This window comes from Pseudophryne corroboree, chromosome 1 (assembly GCF_028390025.1).
Source record: "Pseudophryne corroboree isolate aPseCor3 chromosome 1, aPseCor3.hap2, whole genome shotgun sequence".
Classification (NCBI taxonomy): domain Eukaryota; kingdom Metazoa; phylum Chordata; class Amphibia; order Anura; family Myobatrachidae; genus Pseudophryne; species Pseudophryne corroboree.
Genome location: NC_086444.1, coordinates 301,484,668 through 301,510,053, shown reverse-complemented (window position 1 = coordinate 301,510,053; position 25,386 = coordinate 301,484,668). Strand labels below are relative to the sequence as shown.

At 44.8% G+C, this 25,386-nt stretch overlaps 2 protein-coding genes across 3 annotated transcripts in view; one reads left to right on the top strand and one right to left on the bottom strand.

Annotated features, from left to right (window-relative positions):
* VPS29 (VPS29 retromer complex component) overlaps positions 1-5,382 on the bottom strand; it is a 72,873-nt gene extending 67,491 nt beyond the window's left edge. Inside the window, exon 1 of the mRNA XM_063964403.1 lies at positions 5,248-5,382. Within this exon, the coding sequence (XP_063820473.1) occupies positions 5,248-5,250 (3 nt within the window). The 5' untranslated portion in view covers positions 5,251-5,382. The remainder of the gene's footprint in view (positions 1-5,247) is intronic.
* Positions 5,383-5,478: 96 nt separating this feature from the next.
* RAD9B (RAD9 checkpoint clamp component B) overlaps positions 5,479-25,386 on the top strand; it is a 285,854-nt gene continuing 265,946 nt past the window's right edge. For both annotated transcript variants that reach the window (XM_063964402.1, XM_063964401.1), the window contains exon 1: positions 5,479-5,738. In XM_063964402.1, the coding sequence (XP_063820472.1) occupies positions 5,705-5,738 (34 nt within the window). In that variant the 5' untranslated portion in view covers positions 5,479-5,704. The remainder of the gene's footprint in view (positions 5,739-25,386) is intronic.

Genomic DNA, 25,386 nt, shown 5'->3' with positions numbered 1-25,386 from the left:
CCAAATAACTCCTCCCCTTTATACGGCAATACTTCCATGTGCCGTTTGGAATCTGCATCACCTGACCACTGTCGTGTCCATAACATCTTCTGGCAGATATGGACATCGCACTTACTCTTGATGCCAGAGTGCAAATATCCCTCTGTGCATCTTGCATATATAGAAATGCATCCTTTAAATGCTCTATAGTCAATAAAATACTGTCCCTGTCAAGGGTATCAATATTTTCAGTCAGGGAATCCGACCAAGCCACCCCAGCGCTGCACATCCAGGCTGAGGCGATCGCTGGTCGCAGTATAACACCAGTATGTGTGTCCAAAAAATTCCAATACTGGTCAAGCAATAAGCTTCCACCAGATCTGGAGGGTAACCCGCACCGAGATTAATAAATTATGATGTCAATCACAAAGTTGGAGTGCCTATTGTCATATCTAATTACACCCTATTTTAGGGATTCACCTATATCAATTTATATGTGGGACAAAATTAAGAGGCTCATAAAGGTGCTACCAACTGGTTTAAACACGGATATGGAGTCAAATCCCCATAGGAAGGGGAAAAGGAAAAGAAACCAGATAAATTTAAGGTGCACACATCCAACTATTAATTTATCAATATGATTATTGTTATAGAACATATATATCCACAGCAGCAGTATCAAATATAGGCTAAAGTGCTCAATTACCAAAAATAGTATAGAGGTTTATTATGTAATTCATTTATATGGGACTCAATTGTCCTTTATTGAAATTAGAGCGAAATATTAAAATACATAGAGTAAGAAGCAGAGAATAGAAAGTGACAGAAATAGAATATATGTGAATAAAGATTTAAAAAACAAAGCTAATGTGTTCGTCCCTTATTATATTTTCCTATGTTTATTTTACTTGTGCATTTACATACATATATTTATGCAGCACTGTATCAGTGCTATCCTTATACGAGACCTACAGTTTTCATATTCATTAGAGCCTGTTATGCTGCAGTAGAGGGAAACTATGCTGTATTGCTTTAAAGTTACAAGCTGTTGCAACAAATTGTAGCCAAGTTTCTCTCCACTCCTGCCTGTAAGGCTGTAATAATAATAATAACTTGATTGTAATGTTACACGTGGAGGGATGTAACAATGTTGCTAAATGTACAACTTTTGCCTGAAACTCTAGAGTGTCATATGGTATAAGGAATGCTGGTATGACATTATATGCATAAACCCAGTGTTTGAGAAAAACAATGGGGATAAGCCTGGGTAAACAGTTTCACTGCCCTATATTAGAGGCTGTCTGCTTCATAGAGCTTAAGAATCTCTGAACCCAGTTGCTGCTGTTAATAATGCATAAATAAATGTGCTAGAGAGGTGGGTTTAATATATTTCAATATGATGTTAATCCACACTCTTTTTCACCTTGTGTATAAGTTTGTATTAGCAGCAGTCGTTGCTTGTACTTAGCAATATTAACTTGTGTCCATGCAGGACATATTAATAGCACTTAAATATTGCTCTTTAAACTCAAGTAACTTGTATTTTATATATAGTGGGTATCAGAGGATCATGCCCCTGTTTGCCGACTAACTGCAGTACACATATAATAGCCCTAGATGTCCACTGGGTACAGAGAAATTCTTGTATCTGGCATAAACCCAGTTATTTCTCTTGTTTGATATAAGTGTCAGCTTTCCCACAGCATTCACATGAAATTTCAGGCAAGTATAAAGACAATTAAAAACTCCTCTCTACGAGCAGGTTTGGCTCCTGACACTGCACTATAGGTCTCACATGTATGTTGTTTATCAACTGCACTTTTTAAACATTATTATTAAAACGGGAGCACATAGCTGAAGCCTATGCGCATTTCACTCTTAAAGAGCTTCCTCAGGGCACTATAGTCAGTGCCCTGAGGAAGCTCTTTAAGAGTGAAATGCGCATAGGCTTCAGCTATGTGCTCCCGTTTTAATAATAATGTTTAAAAAGTGCAGTTGATAAACAACATACATGTGAGACCTATAGTGCAGTGTCAGGAGCCAAACCTGCTCATAGAGAGGAGTTTTTAATTGTCTTTATACTTGCCTGAAATTTCATGTGAATGCTGTGGGAAAGCTGACACTTATATCAAACAAGAGAAATAACTGGGTTTATGCCAGATACAAGAATTTCTCTGTACCCAGTGGACATCTAGGGCTATTATATGTGTACTGCAGTTAGTCGGCAAACAGGGGCATGATCCTCTGATACCCACTATATATAAAATACAAGTTACTTGAGTTTAAAGAGCAATATTTAAGTGCTATTAATATGTCCTGCATGGACACAAGTTAATATTGCTAAGTACCAGCAACGACTGCTGCTAATACAAACTTATACACAAGGTGAAAAAGAGTGTGGATTAACATCATATTGAAATATATTAAACCCACCTCTCTAGCACATTTATTTATGCATTATTAACAGCAGCAACTGGGTTCAGAGATTCTTAAGCTCTATGAAGCAGACAGCCTCTAATATAGGGCAGTGAAACTGTTTACCCAGGCTTATCCCCATTGTTTTTCTCAAACACTGGGTTTATGCATATAATGTCATACCAGCATTCCTTATACCATATGACACTCTAGAGTTTCAGGCAAAAGTTGTACATTTAGCAACATTGTTACATCCCTCCACGTGTAACATTACAATCAAGTTATTATTATTACAGCCTTACAGGCAGGAGTGGAGAGAAACTTGGCTACAATTTGTTGCAACAGCTTGTAACTTTAAAGCAATACAGCATAGTTTCCCTCTACTGCAGCATAACAGGCTCTAATGAATATGAAAACTGTAGGTCTCATATAAGGATAGCACTGATACAGTGCTGCATAAATATATGTATGTAAATGCACAAGTAAAATAAACATAGGAAAATATAATAAGGGACGAACACATTAGCTTTGTTTTTTAAATCTTTATTCACATATATTCTATTTCTGTCACTTTCTATTCTCTGCTTCTTACTCTATGTATTTTAATATTTCGCTCTAATTTCAATAAAGGACAATTGAGTCCCATATAAATGAATTACATAATAAACCTCTATACTATTTTTGGTAATTGAGCACTTTAGCCTATATTTGATACTGCTGCTGTAGATATATATGTTCTATAACAATAATCATATTGATAAATTAATAGTTGGATGTGTGCACCTTAAATTTATCTGGTTTCTTTTCCTTTTCCCCTTCCTATGGGGATTTGACTCCATACCAGTATGTGTGTATATACTTTTTAGGATATTTTCCAGCCTCCTATCAGCTGGCTCCTTGAGGGCGGCCCTATCTGGAGACGGTACCGCCACTTGTTTTGATAAGCGTGCGAGCGCCTTATCCACCCTAAGGGGTGTTTCCCAACTCGCCCTAACTTATGGCGGGAAAGGGTATACCGCCAATAATTTTCTATCGGGGGAAACCCACGCATCATCACACACTTCATTTAATTTATCTGATTCAGGAAAAACTATAGGTAGTTTTTTCACACCCCACATAATACCCTTTTTTGTGGTACTTGTAGTATCAGAAATATGTAACACCTCCTTCATTGCCCTTAACAAGTAACGTGTGGCCCTAAAGGAAAATACGTTTGTTTCTTCACCGTCGACACTGGAGTCAGTGTCCGTGTCTGTGTCGACCGACTGAGGTAAAATGGGCATTATAACGTCCCTGACGGTGTTTGAGACGCCTGGACAGATACTAATTTGTTTGCCGGCCGTCTCATGTCGTCAACCGACCTTGCAGCGTGTTGACATTATCACGTAATTCCTTAAATAAGCCATCCATTCCGGTGTCGACTCCCTAGAGAGTGACATCACCATTACAGGCAATTGCTCCGCCTCCTCACCAACATCGTCCTCATACATGTCGACACACACGTACCGACACAGCACACACACAGGGAATGCTCTGATAGAGGACAGGACCCCACTAGCCCTTTGGGGAGACAGAGGGAGAGTTTGCCAGCACACACCAAAACGCTATAATTATACAGGGACAACCTTCATATAAGTGTTTTTCCCTTATAGCATCTTAATATATATAATCATATCGCCAAATAAGTGCCCCCCCCTCTCTGTTTTAACCCTGTTTCTGTAGTGCAGTGCAGGAGAGAGCCTGGGAGCCTTCCCACCAGCATTTCTGTGAGGGAAAATGGCGCTGTGTGCGGAGGAGAATAGGCCCCGCCCCCTTTTCGGTGGGCTTCTTCTCCCGTTTTTCTGAGACCTGGCAGGGGTTAAATACATCCATATAGCCCCAGGGGCTATATGTGATGTCTTTTTTAGCCAGAATAAGGTATTATCATTGCTGCCCAGGGCGCCCCCCCCAGCGCCCTGCACCCTCCGTGACCACTGGTGTGAAGTGTGTGACAACAATGGCGCACAGCTGCAGTGCTGTGCGCTACCTCATGAAGACTGAAAAGTCTTCTGCCGCCGGTTTCTGGACCTCTTCACTTTTCGGCATCTGCAAGGGGGTCGGCGGCGCGGCTCCGGGACCGGACTCCATGGCTGGGCCTGTGTTCGATCCCTCTGGAGCTAATGGTGTCCAGTAGCCTAAGAAGCCAATCCATCCTGCACGCAGGTGAGTTCACTTCTCTCCCCTAAGTCCCTCGATGCAGTGAGCCTGTTGCCAGCAGGACTCACTGAAAATAAAAAACCTAAAAACTTTTTCTAAGCAGCTCTTTAGGAGAGCCACCTAGATTGCACCCTGCTCGGACGGGCACAAAAACCTAACTGAGGCTTGGAGGAGGGTCATAGGGGGAGGAGCCAGTGCACACCACCTGATCCTAAAGCTTTATTTTTGTGCCCTGTCTCCTGCGGAGCCGCTAATCCCCATGGTCCTGACGGAGTCCCAGCATCCACTAGGACGTCAGAGAAATATGATTTCCTTCCTTTCAAATCGTTGGCGTATCTAAATATATTTTGGGGTAAAAGGTAGAAAAATTCCCTGACCCCTGTTCTAGTTTAACTACATGGTATCAGTGCCCGTACCGGCAGCTACAGGATGTGCACAGAGCGGTATTGCTCAGCATGGCAGCGATCATATGACAGCACCAACACCCATCTCTGCAGCACAGGCCCCGGGCAACTCGGAACCCCTTAATGAGGACCTCTTCCGTCCTCGTCCTGCTCCTACACACGCAGCGTCCACTCTACACTGTAAAGAAGCTTCTGCAACAACAACAGTAACCGGGTTTCCCGATCAGTGAATGCGCTGTATGTGGGATCTTACCATCCTGCACCCCGGAGCAGTCAGCCAGAATGGACGGAGCAAGTAATCACTCTGGCCAATAGGAAAGCGACAACCGCAGCCAGTCAAAAGATGGTGTTGAGGACGAATACCAGAGTCTTTGACGTTGGCCAATAGGAAAGCGAGTTGGTGAGAAAATATCTACGGAGCACAGGAAACGGCAAACTTCCTCGACACTAGGCGGTGAGACAGCTGCGCGAAGTTGTTCCAACTTCCTGGTGTGCGCGCGGCATCCCTCGAGTTTACCGTGCCCCTCGTGATGCGACATTTTCCCGCGGTTCTACAGGATATGCGATTATAATAAGAATACTGTCATCATCATCATAATTTATTCCCTCTCTTCCTCTGTAGCGGTGAGACCGGCGGGCTGTTGCAGCTGTGTAGTATCTGTAGCTAGCAAGCGCCTATAAACAGGCCCAGGGCTTTCTCTAAATGAAAAATGAAGTGTGTGATTCCAGGAGGCCACTTAAAAGGTATTGAGCCAGGTGTAACACTGGTAACAGACTTGTAAGACTAAAAATGTATTTCTCTAACGTCCTAAGTGGATGCTGGGGACTCCGTAAGGACCATGGGGATTAGCGGCTCCGCAGGAGACTGGGCACAACTATAAAGAAAGCTTTTAGACTACTGGTGTGCACTGGCTCCTCCCACTAAGACCCTCCTCCAGACCTCAGTTAGATTCTTGTGCCCGGCTGAGCTGGATGCACACTAGGGGCTCTCCTGAGCACCTAGAAAGAAAGTATATTTAGATTTTTTTATTTTCAGTGAGATCTGCTGGCAACAGACTCACTGCAGCGAGGGACTAAGGGGAGAAGAAGCGAACCTACCTAACAGGTGGTAGTTTGGGCTTCTTAGGCTACTGGACACCATTAGCTCCAGAGGGATCGACCGCAGGACCCGACCTTGGTGTTCGTTCCCGGAGCCGCTCCGCCGCCCCCCTTAGCACGAAGAAGGTCCGGAAAATCGGCGGCAGAAGACTTCGGTCTTCACCAAGGTAGCGCACAGCACTGCAGCTGTGCGCCATTGCTCCTCATGTACACCTCACACTTCGGTCACTGATGGGTGCAGGGCGCTGGGGGGGGGGGGGGGGCGCCCTGAGGGCAATAAATAACACCTTGGCTGGCAAAATATACATCATATATAGTCCCAGAGGCTATATAGATGTAAAATTACCCCTGCCAGTATCACAGAAAAAGCGGGAGAAAGTCCGCCGAAAAGTGGGCGGGGCTTCTCCCTCAGCACACTGGCGCCATTTTTCCCTCACAGTTCCGCTGGAAGGAAGCTCCCTGGCTCTCCCCTGCAGTCTGAGAATACTACAGAAGGGTAAAAAAGAGAGGGGGGGGGCACTAAATTTAGGCGCAGTATAGATATATATATATGTAATATATATAAAAAAGCAGCTATAGGGAAAACACTCATTGATAGTGGGATCCCAGTGTTATATAGCGCTCTGGTGTGTGCTGGCATACTCTCTCTCTGTCTCCCCAAAGGAGTGGCCGGAGAAACGGAGGAGTGTCTGGGCGAACGCTGGGTGTGTTTGTGACGTCAAACCAGGAACGACAAGCACTGAAATGATCGCAGATGCCGAGTAAGTCTGGAGCTACTCAGAAACTGCTACGAGGTGTGTAATCGCAATATTGCGAATAAATCGTTCGCAATTTTAAGATGCTAAGATTCACTCCCAGTAGGCGGCGGCTTAGCATGAGCAAATCTGCTAAAATCCGCTTGCGAGCGAACAACTCGGAATGACCTCCATGATTGTTGCTATAAAGGAGGTGTTTGAAGTTACGGAGCCCCCTCCTTTACCTCAGGAGTAGGCTTACTTTTATAAAAAAAAGAAAATTAACATAACTTTTCCTCCATCTCATGAGCTGAACACTCTCTTTGAGGCAGTCTGGGTAATCCCTGAAAAGAAATTTCAGATTCCCAAAAGAATTTAGGTAGCTTATCCTTTCCCGGCAGAGGACAGGAAAAGGTGGGAGTCACCCCCCGTTTTAGACAGTGTCCTGTCACGATTAACAAAAAAGGTGATTCTCCCTGCGCCTGGGACGGCTTCCCTAAAGGAGCCGGCAGACCGCAAGTTGGAGAATACGTTGAAATCTATTTATGTGGCCAATGGGACACTACTCAGGCCTACCATTATACAAACAAGAATTGTGGGGGTGGTTCAGCTGGCGCTAAGCTGCTCAGATGTAACAGGTCTCTGAATAAATGTCACCACATTTAGATCGCAAATACACAAACCAGAATTTAGAAACACTGTCATACACCACAAGCGCTAAAGAAAGATATCACCATAACGTTCCTTTTTGGACCAGAAGATAGGTTCTATTCTTCTGAGTAGACTCTTCAATTTAGTTCAATACAATATGGAGTTTCTCGAATGTTGATATCATAAAAGACAAAAAATGGCGAGAACAAACCAATGTGTAGTACATACAATCAAGATTTGTTTTCATTCGTACAGTGTCGTGAAATGGATAACAAAAATATGCCCCACTAATATTATACGATTTGAATGTAGACCACCTCAAAGTTTCCTTTTTTGGGGTCAATTTCTTTTTCTATTTATAAAGCCTCCGGAATAGTATAATAGAGTCTCAATCAAACTGGGGGAGGCCTTATCACAGTTTTCTGGAGAAGGCGGATGATGCGTACCCCAACACTCACACTCTGTGTGCTGATGACAAACATATAAAGGTATCTTTCACTCTTTCAGCAATAGAAGTAATCCACTGATCGCGTACCCCAACTCACGGTTTAAAAGGCTTTATAACTCCTATAAGGGTATCTTTGGGTATCTCCTCGGAGGTCTCGATTAGAAGTCTCTGATGTGGTCTCCAAAATGTCAATCACACATGGAAAATAAAGAACAGCCAATGTGTAGGAAGTTCCGCTGTTTTCAATGTAGTATGTAGGGTATCTCTAATGAATATTTAAGTAGACATGGAGCGTACCCCACTTACACATGTGTGGGGAACTTTAAACATATAATGGTTTCTTTCTTGTCAGACATACACCAAATTGAAACAAGATTTCAGGGATAAACGATCAATGCGTACCCCAACACTCACACTCAGGCGGTAAGTTAGAAGCATATAAAGGTATCTTTTTCTTCTCTAGATATCAATGGATAATCATTCAATATGGCGTACCCCAACTCACGGTTTATTGTGATGAAGGACTCTTATCAAGGTATCTTTAGACTCCCAGTAGAGGATGAGGTTTATGTACTAAGTCAGGTTTGGTTCCATTAACCCCAAAAAGAAGAAAAAATAGCAGGGCTCATACCGGAATTTGGTAAAAAGGGGTCTACAGATTTTATTTCACAGTACAAGTAGAAAGCTATGTGCAGGAACAACCCCCGCATGACAATATTACAAGGAAAAATATGTAGAATTAAAAAATCGGCCTACCATTGCCTGTGCGTGGGTGAGTAGTGCTATTGAAAAGTGGTCAGAAAACTTGTCATCAGACATTGACACAACAGATAGAGACGAGATACTCTTAACGTTAGGTCATATCAAAGGCTCTGCTGCATACATGCTAGAAGTCATGAAAGATATTGGTCTCTTGGGATGGCAGTCTCAGCACGGAGGGCGTTGTGGATCCGCCAATGGAATGCTGATTCAGATTCCAAAAGGAATATGGAGGCTCTCCCGTATAAAGGTGAGGCCTTGTTTGGAGATGGGCTGGATGCTTTAGTTTCTGCGGCTACCGCTGGTAAGTCGACATTCTTGCCTAATGCTCCTGCGCCGGCGAAAAAGACACATCACTCTCAGATGCAGTCCTTTCGGCCCAATAAATACAAAAAGGGTAAAGGTTCCCCTTTCTTTGCGGGTAAAGGAAGGGGAAAAGGAAAAAAGTCCGCAGCGTCTACAGGATCACAGGAGCAGAAATCAACTTCTGCTTCTGCCAAATCTTCAGCATGACGCTGAGGCTCCCTTGCGGGAGTCCGCTCAGGTGGGGGCACGTCTGAAACTCTTCAGTCAGTTCTGGGTTCAATCTGGCCAGGACCCGCGGGTCTTACAAATAGTGTCCCACGGGTACAAACTGGAGTTTCAAGACATACCCCCATGCCGATTTTTCAAATCGCCCTTACCAGATTCTATCCCAGACAGGGAAGTGATAGCGGCAGCAATACAAAAATTGTGTCAGGATCAAGTGATTGTCCTGGTTTCCTTGTCGCAACAAGGAGAAGGGTTTTATTCAATCCTATTCGTAGTTCCGAAGCTGGACTGCTCGGTCAGACCGATTCTTTTTTTTTTTTTTTTAAACATTTTATTTACTCCATGAAAGACTGAAGAATCCACCGTACATGATACAAAAACAGTAGCATAATAAAACATGAATAACAGTCTTCATGGCATCAGTTTTCCAAATATTTTGTATACAGATAAGCAGATAAGCAGAATTTCTCCCCATAGGGGGAGCATATATATGGAGAAAATAGGAACAGCAGTGGGTAGTGAGAAGGGAGGGAAGTGGGGGGGGGGGGGGGGGGGAACAAAGAAAAAGGGAGAAAGAGGGGACAACAGAACCGTTCTATGCTACAGTGAAAGCAGAACATCTGACATATCCGTAAAAATTATATACGCTAAATATAAAATAAGCATACCTGTGGGTTGCGTAACAGTGTAAATACAAACAAGATCTGGAAGTGCGGGGCGGCGTCCGGAGGGAGGGCCCGGGTGCGTCCCGTTCGGAGGCCGATGAGGTGGGGTCAAAGGCAAGGTTTGGATCTCAGATTGGGGTAGACATCGCGGATAACCAGGGGCCCCAAACTAGTTCAAATTTGTGGGGACAGTCATGCAGGTAATGAGTGATTTTTTCCATATTAGCTACAAACCAGATGCAGTTATTCAGGGCAGGTATCGTGGGAGGGGCGGTGTTTTTCCAATTTTTGGCTATTAAAGATTTAGCCGCTACTAATATATGGGAAAATAATTTATTCAGTAGGGGGTCAAGGTCTGGATGTGGGCGGGCCAGTAGAAACATCCAAGGGTCCAATGTGAGCTTAAGCCCCACTAACGAGTTCAGTATATCTAGTACTTTTCTCCAGTAGTTAACTATACGCGGACAGGTCCACCAAATATGGAGGAGAGTACCACGTTGACCGCATCCCCGCCAGCAGACCGGGGTGGCAGAGGGGAACATCCGAGATAGTTTGTCTGGGGTATAATACCACCGATAATACAATTTATAGGATGTCTCCTTAAGTCGGGTAGAGATCGAACTTTTAGCGATGCCCTCCCGTACTTCCTCCCAACAGGCTTCGTCAGGGGGCGGGCCCAGGTCCCTCTCCTACTCCCGTTCATGGCGGGTCTGCGGTCCAGAGGAGGTCTCAACCAACAAGATATATATTTGCGAGATTAGGCCTCTGCTTATAGGTTTTGCAAGACATAAAGACTCAAAGGGGGTGGGGTCCCGCTGAGCGTCGGCCTGAGGCAGGGAGAGGAGGAAATGACGGAGTTGAAAATATTCAAAGAAGGGGGGGGACAGTGAGGGAAATTTGGATTTAATACCGTCTATTGACATCCAATGGCCGTGTAGGGATAAGTCGTGGACCACAAGGATCCGGGCATTAAACCAGGATGTGAACTTACGGGGAGGAACCCCAGCGGGGAAATCTGGGTTGTCCCAGAGGGGCGTAAGAGGGGAGTATGAGGAGGATAAGTGATATTTCACAAGAGACTTGTGCCAGGTAGATAGGTGAAACTTAAGGGAGGGAGAGATGTCTCTGAGAGCCAGCAGGTGTGATTTGCCCAGGCCCCACAGCGAAGCCAGTGAACGAATTCCCATAGAAAATGCAGTAAGATCAACCCAGGCGATACAGCCACGGGGTGCAAATGAGGCCACCATTTGACTTAGATGGCTAGCCAGATAGTAGAGTTTGACATCGGGAAATCCTCGACCCCCCGCGGAGCGGGGGAGCCGAAGCACGGTAAAGGCAATCCGTGGGGGTTTGGCGTTCCATACAAACTTCACAAATGAGGCCTGGGCATCTCTGAGAACCTTCTCTGGCACCTTCACAGGTAGGGTTTGGAAGAGATATAGAAGTTGTGGCATAACTGTCATTTTGAGGGCAATAATCCTACCCAGCCAGGATATAATGTGCGTCCTCCATCTTGCCAAATCCGATTTGATCTTGGTCAGTATCCGCGGAAAATTTTCAGAGTATAGGGAATTATAGTGAGAGGTAATATATATACCTAGGTACTTGATCTTATTGGTCTGCCATCGAAGGTCATAGGAGGACTGCAGGGAGCATTTGAGATCTCCAGGCACATGGAGTAGCATGGCTTCAGATTTGGTAAAATTTATTTCTCTGACGTCCTAGTGGATGCTGGGGACTCCGTCAGGACCATGGGGAATAGCGGCTCCGCAGGAGACAAGGCACAAAATTAAAAAGTTTGACCACTAGGTGGTGTGTACTGGCTCCTCCCCCTATGACCCTCCTCCAAGCCTCAGTTAGGTTTTTGTGCCCGTCCGAGCAGGGTGCAATCTAGGTGGCTCTCATAAAGAGCTGCTTAGAGTAAAAGTTTTGATAGTTTTATTATTTTCAGTGAGTCCTGCTGGCAACAGGCTCACTGCAACGAGGGACCTAGGGGAAAAGAAGTGAACTCACCTGCGTGCAGGATGGATTTGCTTCTTAGGCTACTGGACACTAGCTCCAGAGGGACGATCACAGGTACAGCCTGGATGGGTCACCGGAGCCGCGCCGCCGACCCCCTTGCAGATGCCGAAGTAAGAAGAGGTCCAGAAACCGGCGGCTGAAGGCTTTTCAGTCTTCATGAGGTAGCGCACAGCACTGCAGCTGTGCGCCATTGCGCTCAGGCACACTTCACACCGGCGGTCACTGAGGGTGCAGGGCGCTGGGGGGGGCGCCCTGGGCAGCAATGTTAATACCTTTCTGGCTAAAAAGAATACATCACATATAGTCCATGAGGCTATATGGATGTATTTCACCCCTGCCAGGTCTCAGAAAAACCGGGAGAAGAGCCCGCCGGATTAGGGGGCGGGGCCTATCTCCTCAGCACACAGCGCCATTTTCCTACACAGCTCCGCTGCTAGGAAGGCTCCCAGGCTCTCCCCTGCACTGCACTACAGAAACAGGGTAAAAAACAGAGAGGGGGGGCATTTTTTGGCGATATTATATATATTTAAGCAGCTATAAGGAAACAACACTTATATAAGGGTGTTCCTATATAATTATAGCGCTTTGGTGTGTGCTGGCAAACTCTCCCTCTGTCTCCCCAAAGGGCTAGTGGGGTCCTGTCTTCTATCAGAGCATTCCCTGTGTGTCTGCTGTGTGTCGGTACGTGTGTGTCGACATGTATGAGGACGATGTTGGTGTGGAGGCGGAGCAATTGCCGGTAATGGTGATGTCACCCCCTAGGGAGTCGACACCGGAATGGATGGCTTTGTTTATGGAATTACGTGATAATGTCAGCACGCTGCAAAAGTCGGTTGACGACATGAGACGACCGGCAAACCAGTTAGTACCTGTACAGGCGTCTCAAACACCGTCAGGGGCTGTAAAACGCCCTTTGCCTCAGTCGGTCGACACAGACCCAGACACGGACACCGAATCTAGTGTCGACGGTGAAGAAACGAACGTATTTTCCAGTAGGGCCACACGTTATATGATCACGGCAATGAAGGAGGCTTTGCATATCTCTGATACTGCAAGTACCACAAAAAGGGGTTGACAATGCTAAATTCCTTTGTCGTATAAACAACCCTTTATGAAGCTAAGAACACTGTACGCTGTTTACTTAAGAAGTACCGTAATGGTACGCTAGTTGCGTAACGATCGCTCAGCCGTAGGCGAGACGCTCAGGCGTCACGTTCGCTCACGGCCCAGGGATCACAGGACACGTTATTGGTTATGTCTAGGGGAAAGATTCGCTGTAACGTAGCGTACGCTAGAGACCACGAGGAGGTCACCAGCGATGCAGACGCTCACAACACTATACCTTTATGTTAAACCTTATACCGATGAAACACACAGAATACCTTAATGTGAGTACAGGGTGTAAATGCAACCTTGTGTAACCTGACTAACTACAAAGCTGATTGAGCGTCACCGACGCTCAAGTGAACACTTAACACTATAGTAAATACACTGATACTGGTTTAGGTTTCCAAAGCCTATTAACTGTATTATATCTAATATACTTGTAAAAGGGGATAACAGTACATATGATACGCTACAATATAACAGAGACCTCCTAACCACAGAACTAAACAATAAATACAATAAGACAATACTACGCTGACCTAAATGAAATACAATACAATACTATAATACTATAAGGTATTTAAGAGAAAAGAGGAGAGAGAGAGATAGAGAGAGAGAGAGAGAGAGAGATTGGCTCGCAGAAAGACAATGATTATGGAGAGAACTTACGCACAAAGGGTATGATCGCCAGCGCCTCGATATCCAGCTCCCGATTATCAGCAGATAACCGTTGATGAGAGAGTGAGCGATGGATGTGGTCGGCCTGCCTATTTATGCTCCACACACAATGCAATCTCCTGGTCCTACAATCCCATTGTCCATTGGCCGAAGGAATTCGGCCCTGCATCATAACAAAAGGTCATAGGGTGATTCATACAGGTGGGCTGTGACGATTTCCAACAGCTCAGGTGGGTGGGAAACTGGGTTTCCCGCCGCATACCTGAGTATGTGTAAATCATAGAAATGGACATAAACTTCTTATGTCCATAACTATTCGCACGAGCGATTAATACGCTCCAAACCAACACCGGAATATTGCTATTTAAATACTCTTCCGATGGGTACCAAACACTGCAGTATGATTCCTGTTAGACCCTTCGTACGATGCAAAGAGGGACTCCTCAGCTCTGGGACATTGTACTTTACCCAAACTTACAGAAACTATCAAAGGGATCATGATCTATAAACTACATTAATTGTGAACATTTGTAACTAATGAGTCGCACGCTACGATCACATAAACTCTACCGTAAATGCGCATACTGCGCGTGCGAGTGCACGCTATTGCGGGTATGCGCTTCCACGGGAGAGCGTACGCATGCGCAGCACGGACCAGTGTGCGGTGCAAATATGGCAACGTGCATTGAGACATTTTTCTGACTTTGACAGTCCACCCTTTGGCAGTCAATAATAACTGCCACAAAACATTTAAGGAGAAAAATGTAAGTCAGGGGTTAATTGATTTCCATGGTTGGGTAGGGGAGGAGAGAGGAGAAGGTGTGAAGAGGGTATGACCTAGTGAGAAAGCAGAAGCATGTGTATATGAGTCCATGTTTGGAGGGTCATGTATCATCGTGCCGTACGTGTGATAAATCAAGCTTCGAGGTATTGCGAAGTATACATTTGAATTCCTTCTTATCCTGTGGTACAGGTCTGTGGATGGGCTGTCAAACTCTACCGAGCTCATTTCGGCTTTCAGTTGTAACAAAATGGGGATGCACATGTTAGTTGATGATACACGAATGGGGGAGGTATGTGGTTGCTGATATCTGTGCCTGAATTCCCTATCGTCTATGTGTGTCATTACCTGAGGGTTGTAGAGATGAAGGTAAAGAACACTTATGGAAAATGCAATGGTATTCTATGTCAGGGAAATGTACATTCGTCGATTGAGGTCTTGATTGGTGTCGGTTGATTGGAGTCTTCTTCTTTGTGCTTTTGCTCATAAATCGTGAGTAAAGCAAACAACGTCCATGGATTTACAAAAATGTTGGGCTAGCGTGATTTTAAAGTTCCTAGGGAAACTGGGGTACCCATGGCATTGTCCATCAAAATCTTGTATATCAGGTCGTCTGCTCTTCTTCTTTCCATCTTTCCGTTGTCGGCCCCTTGGCTCATCAAATCCTTCGTCTACGTGGGTCTTTGTACCTCGGAGGAAAACATAGAAATGGGTGAAAGACGGACCGTATACTCATTACATCATTACGTCATGGTTTCTAGCATTGGGTCATAAATCAAATCCAGGTTAATTACAGTTTCCTCACTCCTCAAGCTCATCACTTTCGTACTTTGTTTACACCTCATCAAAGCCTGCCCGCATCTAAATATCAATCCAAACGATATAACGACACCCAAAATACACAGTAGAAACTTTCCAACATCCATTATGACTCCTTGAGCCCACTCTCCCAAACCGGAGAACCAATTTCGCGGGTTCAACCATGACACCCAACCAGTCAGCTCATTACCTACAGCAGCAAGGGTGAGATTGTGTTTTCGACGAAATTCCCACTTTAATTGCAGAATATCATCCATCTTTTGGTCTATGACCTCTACCGGATCCTCGGTGCTATTGGTGATATACGTGCAACACTTTATGCCGTACTGTGTTGCCAATGTAACACAATATCCGCCTGTTACTGCTGTAAGATAATTAAGAACCATCCTATGCTGAACTAGTTCTGTTTTGTAAGCTTGAAGTTCTCTTCCAGTGTATCTAAACGTGTCATCATACATTTCAGTGATATTATCTAACAAATTGGCGAGTGCGGAAATGTATCTATAATTCATCACTCCTCGAGCGGTACGAGTGAAATCTAACGCTACCAGAACCTGAATCCCGGTGGATTCATGGATAAGATCAGAGGCCGGATGCTCTAACCTTTCTGACAGTTGTCTTTTAACTCGGTGTTCGTAATGAGTGTGAGTATAAGGAGCTTGGGCACCACGGTGTATGTCCTTCATTTTGTCATGTGTTACAGTCATCACTTCAGGCAATACTTTTCCAATATAACACAATCCTTCAGAGTTTGGGGCAAGCCACTTGTACGCCTTTCTCCCGCATATGAAATATGCATCATCGGGGAGAACATATGGGACGGAGAAGGACATGACCATGTTACAAACCTTCCAGGTGAAATCTCCTGACCCTAATTCTTCCATCTGCCTAATGCACGTATCGGTTTGTACGATATGTGCACAGTATCCTGGTGATACCTCCCCAACTCTAGTAATCCTATTTCCTAAGGTATATCGATACCGGAAAGATTTTCCTCTACTGGCTATGTGGCGTACGAGCTCTGTATCTGTAGGCATTCTATCTGCTCTGTGTGAAAAGGTCATGGTAAGGTTGCTCCATGACACTTCCCAATTTCCCGGTTTTCTGGGATTGGAGATGTTAAAACATATGAGGGACCTATCCACATGGTATTGGTGGAGCTTCAAACTAGGAGGGCTGGAGATGTTAAACCTCCGGTCCACCGGTCTCCCACCACTTAGCTCAAGTACCTCCCCTAACGTTAAAGGAAGTGGTACTAGCCCTGATTTACTGTGACCCTGAGGTACTTGAGAGCATACCCAACAATCTGTTTGGTTTAACACGCTACCCACTAAGGAGTGATAGTCACTCAATGGATGCCGGTCTATATGGATATTAAAACTAGATTGGCATTTCTTTATGCATCCATCTTCAACCAGATTATCACAGAGCCTACAGATACAATTTTCTTCAGCTAACAATCCATCACAATTTCTTCTATCGGATCGTTTTCTGATACTCGCCTTTGCTTGTTGGTTTGGTTGATCTTGGAAAACTACGCCTCCATCATCATAATCGGAACCCATTCCAGAACCTCTCTCGACCTCTATGGTACTCTCGCCGGAATAGACTGCTCTGGTCAACATCATGGTCAACATCAAAATCCGGATCACAGTCTCTTGGGGCAAGTCCATCTTTGAGGAGGAAATGGAGAAGATTGAGAAGGGGGAAACAGAAATTTTAAGGGAGAGGGGATGGGAAGTGGAGAAAAACAATAAAAGGGAGAGGGGAGTCGACAACTGCTTCCGGTCTTCAAGGCTCAGGTGCCGCCTCAGTCCTCCTGGAACAGACACTCCAGTGATACAACCTCTACCGTCTGTTCCTTATCACGGGACTTCTCTGGATCAGCAACCTTCTTGCAGTGGGATGAATGGACCCAAGTCTCTCTCTCAGCAACCTTCAATGCTGTGGTGCTAGTCAATAAGACCTGGTATGGTCCTTCCCATCTATCAATAAGACAACCTGAGCGTAGAAAATTTCGTATCATTACATAATCCCCAGGTTCAATGTCATGACAATTACTATCTGGTAAATCAGGAATCACCAACTTCAGATTATCATTTTGATTCCTCAACTGCTTACTCATATTAATCAAGTACTTTACAGTTACTTCATTGTTACATTTCAAATCATCCTGAGGGTTAATCATGACATGCGGTTGTCGACCAAACAAGATTTCAAAAGGGGACAGATTAAGAGGGGACCTGGGAGTGGTTCTGATGCTATACAAAACAATGGGTAAAGCTTCTGGCCACGTCAATCCTGTCTCTGCCATTACTTTACTCAATTTATTTTTAATAGTGCTGTTCACTCTTTCGACCTTCGCACTCGCCTGTGGACGGTACGGAGTGTGCAGCTTGCTATCAATTCCCATCAACTTACACATTCCTTGGAAGACATCACCTGTAAAATGGGTACCCCTATCGCTTTCAATGATTCTAGGGATACCATATCTACATACAAATTCCTGCACAATTTTCTTAGCTGTAAACATAGCGGTATTTGTAGCTGCTGGAAAAGCTTCGACCCAATTTGAGAAAACATCTATACAGACAAGTACATACTTTAAATTTCTACATGGGGGCAATTGAATGAAGTCAATTTGTATTACTTGGAAAGGGCCGCCGGCAGGTGGGATATGGGATGGTTCTGTAGGTATTGCCTTTCCAATATTCTTTCTCAGACAGGTAAGGCATGACATTGCTCTTTTACTAGCATGAGAGGAGAATCCTGGGGCGCACCAGTATGCTCTTACCAATTTGCACATCCCCTCCTTGCCTAGATGAGTCAGCCCGTGAGCTGCTTCAGCCAGACACGGAAGGTATGCCCTGGGGGCCACTGGTTTACCATGTCCATCCGTCCAGAGCCCTGAGGACTCCTGGCCATATCCCTTTGCCTTCCAGACTGCTCTCTCCTGAGTGGAACACAAATTCTGCATTTCACACAACTTTCGTGTGTTGATGGTATTAAATACCATCAGTTGTGTGGTGTCTGTCCGTATGGGGGTAGCAGCTGCAAGCTTTGCAGCTTCGTCTGCTCGGCTGTTACCAAGGGATACTGGGTCTTGGCTATATGTATGTGCTTTACATTTGATAACAGCCACTCTGTCGGGTTCCTGTATCGCTGTTAGAAGCCTTTTTATATGAGCTGCATGCGCTATCGGTGTGCCAGCTGCTGTCATGAAATTTCTGAGCCGCCATAGGGCTCCGAAATCATGGACTACCCCGAACGCGTATCTGGAATCGGTGTAGATATTGGCTGACTTACCCTTAGCCAATTCACATGCTCTGGTTAGGGCGACCAGTTCAGCAACCTGGGCTGAGTGAGGTGGGCCTAGCGGTTCCGCTTCTATGGTGTCTTGGTCATCTACGACTGCGTATCCAGTACACAAGTCTCCCGAGTCTGACTGTCTGTGACAACTACCGTCCGTGTAGAACGTGAGTTCTGCATCTTCTAGTGGATTGTCACTGATGTCAGGCCTTGCGGTAAAATTTTGGGTCAAATATTCCATACAATCATGTGTATCTTCCTTTGCATTAAATCCTCCTTCCCCATCACTCTCACCTCCCACCCTTTGTGCCTGTCCAGGCACACCTGGGAGAAATGTTGCAGGGTTTAATGCACTGCATCTCCTTATGGTGATGTTTACGGGGGCCATTAATGCCAATTCCCATCTCGTAAACCTTGCTGATGAGACGTGTCTGGTTTGGGCAGAATTCAATAAGGCAGATACCGCATGCGGTGTATGGATTGTGAGGTTGTGGCCTAGCACGACATCTTCGCTTTTTGTCACTAGCAATGCTATCGCTGCAACGCTACGCAAGCATGTGGGGAGGGACCGCGCTACCGTATCTAGCTGAGCGCTGTAGTATGCAACTGGCCTGCTGGCATCACCGTGTTTTTGTGTTAGTACACCTGCTGCGCACCCAGCACTTTCTGTTCCGTATAGTTCAAAGGATTTCCCATAGTCTGGCATACCTAGTGCAGGTGCCTGCGTTAGACACTGTTTGAGTCTCTCAAATGCTGTTTCAGATTCGTCTGTATGCGAAATCCGATCAGGTTTGTTTGAGGAGACCATTTCCTGCAAAGGTAGCGCCAATATGGAAAACCCTGGGATCCAATTACGGCAATACCCACACATTCCTAAAAACGTCCTGATCTGTTGCTGGGTTTGTGGCAGTGTCATGTCTCTAATGGCTTGGATTCTATCAGCGGTCAAGTGTCTCAGTCCTTGTGTTAGACAGTGTCCCAAATATTTTACCTTAGTCTGGCATAATTGCAACTTGTCTTTGGAAACCTTGTGACCTGTGTCTGAAAGATGAAACAGGAGCTGTTTCGTATCCTTCAGGGATGCTTCCAGTGAATCTGAACACAGTAATAAATCATCCACATACTGTATCAATACTGATCCACTTTCCGGTTGGAAAGACTGTAAACAATCATGCAAAGCCTGAGAAAATATACTTGGACTATCTATGAAACCTTGGGGTAACCGAGTCCACGTGTATTGGACTCCTCTGTATGTGAATGCAAACAAATATTGGCTGTCAGGGTGCAGAGGTACCGAAAAGAAAGCGGAGCAGAGGTCAATAACAGTGAAAAATTTGGCAGTGGGAGGAATTTGCATTAGGATGACAGCTGGATTAGGCACTACGGGGAACTGACTCTCAACTATTTTGTTAATCCCCCTTAGATCCTGCACTAGCCTGTAACCCCTCCCCCCACTCTTTTTAACAGGGAAGATGGGACTATTTGCTGTGCTGGACGTTCTTACTAGAATGCCCTGTTGTAGCAAGCGCTCTATTACGGGAAAAACTCCTAACTCCACCTCTGGCTTCAGAGGATACTGTGGGATTTTTGGAGCTATCCTACCTTCTTTTACTTGTACTACTACTGGAGCTACGTTTGCCATTAATCCAGTGTCCTGTCCATCTTTTGTCCAAAGTGACTCTGGTATCTGAGATGTCATCTCTTCTACCTGGGATGGGTTCCTATTTGTCATAATGGTGTGTGACATTAATTTTGATGGGGAGTCTAACATGTCTCGTACTTCCTGAGCGTGATTCTCAGGGATGTCCAAGAATACACCTTCAGGAGTACAATAAATGACGCAACCCATTTTACATAGTAAGTCTCTTCCCAGGAGATTAGTTGGTGCAGATGCAGCCAGCAAAAAGGAATGCTTGGTATGCAAAGGCCCTATTGTAATCTCGGCTGGTTTGCTAACAGGGTAGTGCTGGACTACTCCTGTTACTCCCATGGCTGGAATTGTCCTACCAGTGGTTCTCATGCCCACTGTCGAATTTATCACTGACTTGGCCGCCCCTGTGTCTACAAGAAAGTTTAAAGTTTTACCAGCTACATTGATTGCAATTTCTGGTTCGTTTCCAAGACTAGCAATCAACTTAACTGGCTGCAGATTACAGGTATGGCCACACCCCTATTGGGTATGCTGACCTCCCTGAATCCCGCTGGCAGCAACTACTTGTGAGGGAGTTAGCTGGGAACTACCAGAGGCATGCCAGTCTCTGTTTGGGGGATATCTTTTTGTTTCCCCTGTATGTGGCTCAAAACTCCGCCTCTGTGGACCCTGCTCCCAATGTCGTGTGTTGTGTTGTTGTCTAGGGGGTTGAAAAGATCTTTGTACATTCTTTGTTCTACATTCTCGTGCAAAGTGTCCCGGTCTGTTACAAGAAAAACATGTTATTACACTTGCCTTACCCACAGGATTCGGTGGTACATACGCAGGCTGCCTTGTGGTCAGCGCCTGTATACTTACGGACATCAACTTATCACTTTGCGACTCCCTGTGCCTAGTGATATTTCTGTCGTGATCAATAGCAGCCTCTCTCAAGGTGGACACTGACAGACCTCGCCAACATGGCTGCGTGGTCTGTACCCTAGCTTTTAATGTTTCTTTCAAACCATCCATCAGTACAGATACTGCTACTTCTCGATGGTTTGGGTTGGTCTTAATGTCTTCTATACCAGTGTACTTTGCCATTTCTAATAGTGCCCGGTGAAAATATTCTGTTGCCGTTTCGGACTCCTTTTGCTTAATGGAAAATATTTTATTCCATTTAACAACGGCTGGGAAATACTCTTTTAGCTGTAAATTTATCCTCTTTACATTATCCTTGTTGTACACGTCTGTAAGCGGTACGTCTTTATCCAATGCACAATCAGCTAAAAATTGAGTTGCATCAACATTGGAAGGTAAACAAGCTCTTAGCAGTATCTGCCAATCCTTGTTGTTGGGTTCTACAGTGTTACCTAGATCCCTGATGTATTTTTGGCTAGCAACTAAATCCTTCCTGGGGTCAGGAAATTCGGACACTATTGTTCTTAATTCCATTCTAGAAAATGGAGTGTACATGGCAATGTTCCTTATGGGAGTGGCTCCAGACACATCTGTTTTTCCATTGGGAACTGCTATTACCCTTACAGGAGCAATTCTAACAGCCTCTTCCTGTGTAGATTCTACAGCTTGTTGTGGTACAATTGTTTCAGTGTAGTGCATGGTGCCGTACTTACCCGTTGACACGACCTCACCTATCCCTCCGCTAGGGGCTTTCACTAATCTCGTGGGTGTCGCTGTGCCTACTGTGGTCTCTGCTATGGTGGCTGCAAGAGAGAGAGCTGAAATTGTTGCTGAATCGTCTTCTTGATCACACTCCTGAGGAAGGTTCAAAACAGGGTACATCTTGCACGGGTTAATACTTGCATGAGTTATTTGGTTAACATCATTAACATTTACAGTGTTACTAAGAGTTTGTGTTTTACAACCCAGTGCGTTTCTCTCCGCAATCAATTTTTCTCCTGCAATGTATGGTGGGGGAGGAGCTGTGGCAATCAACTTCCTGACTGCCCCAGATCCTGCCGCCAGAGCCAAACCTCTCTGTATCTCACCTTCCTGGTGCCATAACTGTAAATAATCATGATGCTGAATTCGTCTCTTTGCTGATTTTACGAGACATATCCTCCTCCTTAAATTTTGTAACACTTCTGGACTGAAGCTACCTATTCTTGGGAATTTGTCCCTGTCTTGTACAGTCATTCTCTCCCATTCATCACATAAAGATTCGGTGTGAATTCCATATTTTTCACACATTACATATCGTGCCGACCCAACTGGTCGGTTCACAGAATCAACCTGAACCAGGGTTGATCGCCCCCTTCCTGAGCAACTGGCCCCCATAGTCTGCAGGTGTTGCTTAGTCCTCCTTGGATCTCTGTATCAAGGTTTTCAGCAAGCCTTTTCAGACAACCAAATTACTCCACAGTAGGCCGGCGGTGGCGGTTTACCGAGTACCCCACTCACTCGCCCACCTCGACCAATACGACCTGATCACACCGACGTGGTGCTGGCGTACTCGATACAGGGCCCCTATGGAACCTTCAGTTTACTGGAACATATGAGGGTTACCCGCAGGACACTTACTCTTTCCAGTAAAGGTGGGGTTGTTAGATAGTTCCTGAGTGACCAGCGAACTTCCCTTCCAAAAATAAAAAATTACACAAATCACGTCAGAATGTACAAATAGCGTTTGTGACCACTTTACTCTAATGGTATTAGGTCAGATCACTAACTACTGCACACAATTACGTGCGGTCCAATCGTTCAGTACACGAGCACTACTTGTCATGTACTGAAAGATCAATGGAATCGATGTTTCCGGCCGCGATTCCTTCAGCAAGAGCTTATGGCCTATATGGGTTCTGCACCAACACCCCAGGCGTTGTGCCACTGGACTTTTATAGCGGACCTTTTTACCTTATGACCTCCTGGTCTTGTTACCTTATGACCTCCTGGTCTGCTATACTCTAATGCTCAAATATTATTTAACCAGGGATGCCTCCCTGGCCACCGTATATGTCACTTACACGTATGTCCCTTGACGAGTACCCGGCTTTCCTTTTGGTTCCACCTTAAAGTTATATAAACTTTTGTATACAAAACACACTCACTCAACACATGTACACTTTGTTTCTATATCTATTTCTGCGCAGAAATTGTCTTCAGGCCAAGAGTGTTACCAATTAGGAGCAGGATCTGTTAAACTAAATTTCAGATTTTTCCAAAAATAGATTTGCGTTATTTTCCGCTTCGCGTTATCTACCGCTGTGCGTTAATTATCGCCTTGCGCTAATTATCGCTTTGCGCTAATTCAACTTTTTCGTGACTTGAGCTACGTGAGCGTAACCGGACGCTACGTTGCGTAATGAACGCTGCGTGCGTCTGCCTTTTGGATTGCGTACGCTAGTCTTTGTTAGCGACACGTGTACGCAATGCAAAGGATCCACCGTAACGCAATATATTTATTTATCAATGTAGGTGATCCCTGATCATCTACCGCAATCCACACTGACTGCCTTGTATCTCAGACAAACCGTGTGTTTGTTCTATACTTTAACTATCACCTCTACTATTAAATAACAGCAAATCTCTTTTTAGCACTTTCTATCAACTATAAAATTTGGCAAACAGGAATAGTGATATACGAAAAAATGAAATACACAAGTGAAAAGAAATGCAGGTATGTATGCGTACGCAAGACAAAAGAAAAATAAACAGTTTTAAAAAGACACAAGCGTTTTGTTCTTACTTCCGGTTACCGGGTTCCTTCAGCACTCTTTATCTAAGCGAAGCAGACGCTTATCCCGTCAGCACTGTGAGACAACCTCCCACCCTTTGCTGGAGGGATAATGTCTGCTGATCTACCTAGTGCAGATGTGAAAAGGACCGGACGAGCCCGCAATTGACAATGCTAAATTCCTTTGTCGTATAAACAACCCTTTATGAAGCTAAGAACACTGTACGCTGTTTACTTAAGAAGTACCGTAATGGTACGCTAGTTGCGTAACGATCGCTCAGCCGTAGGCGAGACGCTCAGGCGTCACGTTCGCTCACGGCCCAGGGATCACAGGACACGTTATTGGTTATGTCTAGGGGAAAGATTCGCTGTAACGTAGCGTACGCTAGAGACCACGAGGAGGTCACCAGCGATGCAGACGCTCACAACACTATACCTTTATGTTAAACCTTATACCGATGAAACACACAGAATACCTTAATGTGAGTACAGGGTGTAAATGCAACCTTGTGTAACCTGACTAACTACAAAGCTGATTGAGCGTCACCGACGCTCAAGTGAACACTTAACACTATAGTAAATACACTGATACTGGTTTAGGTTTCCAAAGCCTATTAACTGTATTATATCTAATATACTTGTAAAAGGGGATAACAGTACATATGATACGCTACAATATAACAGAGACCTCCTAACCACAGAACTAAACAATAAATACAATAAGACAATACTACGCTGACCTAAATGAAATACAATACAATACTATAATACTATAAGGTATTTAAGAGAAAAGAGGAGAGAGAGAGATAGAGAGAGAGAGAGAGAGAGAGAGAGAGAGAGATTGGCTCGCAGAAAGACAATGATTATGGAGAGAACTTACGCACAAAGGGTATGATCGCCAGCGCCTCGATATCCAGCTCCCGATTATCAGCAGATAACCGTTGATGAGAGAGTGAGCGATGGATGTGGTCGGCCTGCCTATTTATGCTCCACACACAATGCAATCTCCTGGTCCTACAATCCCATTGTCCATTGGCCGAAGGAATTCGGCCCTGCATCATAACAAAAGGTCATAGGGTGATTCATACAGGTGGGCTGTGACGATTTCCAACAGCTCAGGTGGGTGGGAAACTGGGTTTCCCGCCGCATACCTGAGTATGTGTAAATCATAGAAATGGACATAAACTTCTTATGTCCATAACTATTCGCACGAGCGATTAATACGCTCCAAACCAACACCGGAATATTGCTATTTAAATACTCTTCCGATGGGTACCAAACACTGCAGTATGATTCCTGTTAGACCCTTCGTACGATGCAAAGAGGGACTCCTCAGCTCTGGGACATTGTACTTTACCCAAACTTACAGAAACTATCAAAGGGATCATGATCTATAAACTACATTAATTGTGAACATTTGTAACTAATGAGTCGCACGCTACGATCACATAAACTCTACCGTAAAT